At 49.9% G+C, this 5,000-nt stretch overlaps 1 protein-coding gene across 1 annotated transcript in view; it reads right to left on the bottom strand.

Annotated features, from left to right (window-relative positions):
• LOC135533414 (casein kinase I-like) overlaps positions 1-5,000 on the bottom strand; it is a 59,652-nt gene that overhangs the window by 22,182 nt on the left and 32,470 nt on the right. The window contains exons 4-6 of the mRNA XM_064960747.1: positions 3,839-4,009; positions 1,986-2,134; positions 126-303 (exon numbers count right to left, since the gene is read on the bottom strand). Of these exons, the coding sequence (XP_064816819.1) occupies positions 126-303; positions 1,986-2,134; positions 3,839-4,009 (498 nt within the window). The remainder of the gene's footprint in view (positions 1-125; positions 304-1,985; positions 2,135-3,838; positions 4,010-5,000) is intronic.

The raw sequence follows: 5,000 nt of genomic DNA, 5'->3' as shown, positions 1-5,000 counted from the left end.
ACTAACCTGTGTGTGAGGGGTGTGTGTGTTTTCACTAACCTGTGTGTGAGGTGGGTGTGAGGTGGGTGTGTTTTCACTAACCTGTGTGTGAGGTGGGTGTGTGGGGTGTGTGTGTTTTCACTAACCTGTGTGTGAGGTGGGTGTGAGGGGTGCGGGTGCGGCTGCGTCCTGTGCTCCTCTGGGTCGTCCGGAGGCGGAGGGGATCCCCCTGGCCCCTGCAGGGGCCCTGGCCTGTCCCTGTCTCAGTCTGTCCTCACCAGCTCTCCTCTCCCTCTCTGCATCCTCCGCTGCTCTGTTGGCGCCCTGGACACACACAGACACACATCACCATGGAGACAACGGTCCCACCTCTTCACTATCACAACATCACCATGGAGACAACAGTCCCACCACTTCACTATCACAACACCACCATGGAGACAACAGTCCCACCTCTTCACTATCACAACACCACCATGGAGACAACAGTCCCACCTCTTCACTATCACAACACCACCATGGAGACAACAGTCCCACCTCTTCACTATCACAACACCACCATGGAGACAACAGTCCCACCTCTTCACTATCACAACACCACCATGGAGACAACAGTCCCACCTCTTCACTATCACAACACCACCATGGAGACAACAGTCCCACCTCTTCACTATCACAACACCACCATGGAGACAACAGTCCCACTTCTTCACTATCACAACAACACCATAGAGACAACAGTCCCACTGTCCCACCTCCCAACCCTTCACTATCACAACAACACCATGGAGACAACAGTCACACTGTCCCACCTCCCAAACCTTCACTATCACAACAACACCATGGAGACAACAGTCCCACTGTCCCACCTCCCAACCCTTCACTATCACAACACCACCATGGAGACAACAGTCCCACCTCCCAACCCTTCACTATCACAACAACACCATGGAGACAACAGTCACACTGTCCCACCTCCCAACCCTTCACAACACCACCATGGAGACAACAGTCACACTGTCCCACCTCCCAACCCTTCACTATCACAACAACACCATGGAGACAACAGTCACACTGTCCCACCTCCCAACCCTTCACTATCACAACACCACCATGGAGACAACAGTCCCACCTCCCAACCCTTCACTATCACAACATCACCATGGAGACAACAGTCCCACTGTCCCAACCCTTCACTATCACAACAACACCATGGAGACAACAGTCCCACTGTCCCACCTCCCAACCCTTCACTATCACAACATCACCATGGAGACAACAGTCCCACTGTCCCAACCCTTCACTATCACAAAAACACCATGGAGACAACAGTCCCACTGTCCCACCTCCCAACCCTTCACTATCACAACAACACCATGGAGACAACAGTCACACTGTCCCACCTCTTCACTATCACAACACCACCATGGAGACAACAGTCCCACCTCCCAACCCTTCACTATCACAACATCACCATGGAGACAACAGTCCCACTGTCCCAACCCTTCACTATCACAACATCACCATGGAGACAACAGTCCCACCCCGTCACTATCACAACATCACCATGGAGACAACAGTCCCACCCCGTCACTATCACAACATCACCATGGAGACAACAGTCCCACTGTCCTACCTCTTCACTATCACAACACCATGGGATCTTATTGACCAGGAATTTGCTCAAATCAGCATTCAAAATGGCTGCCGTAGCCAGGGACACCACGGCTATTCGTAGACCAACAAAATGGCCACCGTGGACATTCCATTACTATGTCTGAATGACCTCTCCTTCCTCCCACAGTGTGCACTGGTTCACAGCACTGACTGGAAGACAAATGGAAGAAGAAATACAGTGGGCCCCTCCCACCAGCCCATGTCTCCACCAATCACAACGCTTTCCAGACTTCAGGAGACAGGAGATATTGTGATGAAAAGACTCCAGTCCGAGGGTCAATGTAACGAAGGGGACGACTCGGAGACGTTAGCAGAGAGACGTTACTCACAAACTTGAGCATGTTCCAGTCGAAGACGTAGTCGTAGGAGAAGCCCTGTCTGTGGAACAGGTTCCTGAATAGCTGTCTGAGGTACGAGTAGTCGGGCTTGTCATCGAACCGCAGAGAACGGCAGAAGTTCAGATACGTGGCAAACTCCGCTGGGAGGAGAGAGGAGAGGATGGGTTACAGCTCTTTAATTATTATACAACTAGACGTGGTAAACTCCCCTGAGAGGAGAGGATGGGTTACAGCTCTTTAATTATTATACAACTAGACGTGGTACTCCCCTGGGAGGAGAGAGGAGAGGATGGGTTACAGCTATTTAATTATTATACAACTAGACGTGGTAAACTCCCCTGAGAGGAGAGAGGAGAGGATGGGTTACAGCTCTTTAATTATTATACAACTAGACGTGGTAAACTCCCCTGAGTGGAGAGAGGAGAGGATGGGTTACAGCTCTTTAATTATTATACAACTAGACGTGGTAAACTCCCCTGAGAGGAGAGGATGGGTTACAGCTCTTTAATTATTATACAACTAGACGTGGTAAACTCCCCTGGGAGGAGAGAGGAGAGGATGGGTTACAGCTCTTTAATTATTATACAACTAGACGTGGTAAACTCCCCTGGGAGGAGAGAGGAGAGGATGGGTTACAGCTCTTTAATTATTATACAACTAGACGTGGTAAACTCCCCTGAGAGGAGAGAGGAGAGGATGGGTTACAGCTCTTGAATTATTATACAACTAGACGTGGTAAACTCCCCTGGTAGGAGAGAGGAGAGGATGGGTTACAGCTCTAATTATTATACAACTAGACGTGGTAAACTCCCCTGAGAGGAGAGAGGAGAGGATGGGTTACAGCTCTTTAATTATTATACAACTAGACGTGGTAAACTCCCCTGAGAGGAGAGAGGAGAGGATGGGTTACAGCTCTTTAATTATTATACAACTAGACGTGGTAAACTCCCCTGAGAGGAGAGGATGGGTTACAGCTCTTTAATTATTATACAACTAGACGTGGTAAACTCCCCTGAGAGGAGAGAGGAGAGGATGGGTTACAGCTCTTTAATTATTATACAACTAGACGTGGTAAACTCCCCTGAGAGGAGAGGATGGGTTACAGCTCTTTAATTATTATACAACTAGACGTGGTAAACTCCGCTGGGAGGAGAGAGGAGAGGATGGGTTACAGCTCTTTAATTATTATACAACTAGACGTGGTAAACTCCCCTGAGAGGAGAGGATGGGTTACAGCTCTTTAATTATTATACAACTAGACGTGGTAAACTCCCCTGGGAGGAGAGGAGAGGATGGGTTACAGCTCTTTAATTATTATACAACTAGACGTGGTAAACTCCGCTGAGAGGAGAGAGGATGGGTCGAGATACAGCTCTTTTCATACATCCAGTTGTATAATTAATATATATATATATATATACACACAGTGCCTTGTTAAAGTATTCGGCCCCCTTGAACTTTGTGCCCTCTTGCCACATTTCAGGCTTCAAACATAAATATATAAAACTGTATTTTTTTGTGAAGAATCAACAACAAGTGGGACACAATCATGAAGTGGAACGACATTTATTGGATATTTCAAACTTTTTTAACAAATCAAAAACTAAAAAATTGGGCGTGCAAAATACTTTCGCAAGGCACTGTACACTACAAACAGATCTGAATCTGATCAGCTTCCTTCCTGGTTGCGTCACATGCTCAGGATAAGCTCCTAACCCATCCATCACACGTTGGACCACAGAAGACCTATCCACTTTCAAAGACCGGGAGTGGAAATTCTATATGTACAAGGATGTAAAAACACCATCAACTTCCAGCCACAGACAGGTCTCTCAACTACTCACATGGATATCCTTTACAGAGGACCTCGATGGGGGTAGACATCTTCTTCTCACTGATGCGTTCGTACTTCTGTCTCTTAGTGGCGGCCTTCAGGCCCTGCCAGGGCAGACTGCCCAGGTTGAAGTACATCAGGACATAGCCAAGAGACTCCAGGTCATCACGACGAGACTGCTCTGTTGAGGAGAGAGAGGGAGGGAGGGAGGGAAGAGAGAGAAGGAAGAGAGAGAAGAGAGGGAGGGAGGGAGAGAGAAGAGGGAGGGAGGGGGAGAGAGAAGAGAGGGAGGGAGGGAAGAGAGGGAGGGAGGGAGAAGAGAGGGAGGGAGGGAGAAGAGAGGGAGGGGGGGGAGGGAAGGGAGGGAGAGAGAGAAGAGAGGGAGGGAGGGAGGGAGAGAGAGAAGAGAGGGAGGGAGGGAGGGAGGGAGAGAGAGAAGAGAGGGAGGGAGGGAGGGGAGAGAGAGAAGAGAGGGAGGGAGGGAGGGAGAGAGAGAGAGAAGAGGGAGGGAGAGAGAGAGAGAAGAGAGGGAGGGATAGAGAGAAGAGAGGGAGGGAGAAGAGAGGGGGAGGGAGGGAGGAGAGAGAGAGAGAGAGAAGAGGGAGGGAGAGAGAGAAAGAAGAGGGAGGGAGGAGAGAGAGAAGAGAGGGAGGGGGAGAGAGAGAAGAGAGGGAGGGAGAAGAGAGGGAGGGAGGGAGAAGAGAGGGAGGGAGGGGAGAAGAGAGGGAGGGAGGGAGAAGAGAGGGAGGGAGGGAGAAGAGAGGGGGAGGGAGGGGGGAGGGAGGGAGGGGGAGGGAGGGGAGGGAGGGAGGGAGGGAGGGAGGGAGGGAGGGAGGGAGGGAGGGAGGGAGGGGGAGGGAGGGAGAAGGTCAGGGTGTTTCTGTTGTGTACCTGTTCCCAGGTGTGTGTAACTAGTGTATGTGTTTGTTTATATATATTGCCAAAAGTATGTGGACAGGTCAAACATCTCATTCCAAAATCATGGGTATTCATATGGAGTTGGTCCCTTTGCTGCTATAACAGCCTCCACTCTTCTGGGAAGGCTTTCCACTAGATGTTGAAACATTGCTGCTATAACAGCCTCCACTCTTCAGGGAAGGCTTTCCACAAGATGTTGAAACATTGCTGCTATAACAGCCTCCACTCTTCTGGGAAGGCTTTCCGCTAGATGT

This window comes from Oncorhynchus masou, unplaced genomic scaffold, assembly GCF_036934945.1.
Source record: "Oncorhynchus masou masou isolate Uvic2021 unplaced genomic scaffold, UVic_Omas_1.1 unplaced_scaffold_2371, whole genome shotgun sequence".
NCBI classification, from domain to species: domain Eukaryota; kingdom Metazoa; phylum Chordata; class Actinopteri; order Salmoniformes; family Salmonidae; genus Oncorhynchus; species Oncorhynchus masou.
Note: the sequence above shows the minus strand (reverse complement) of the source record. Positions and strands in the feature narration are given on the sequence as shown.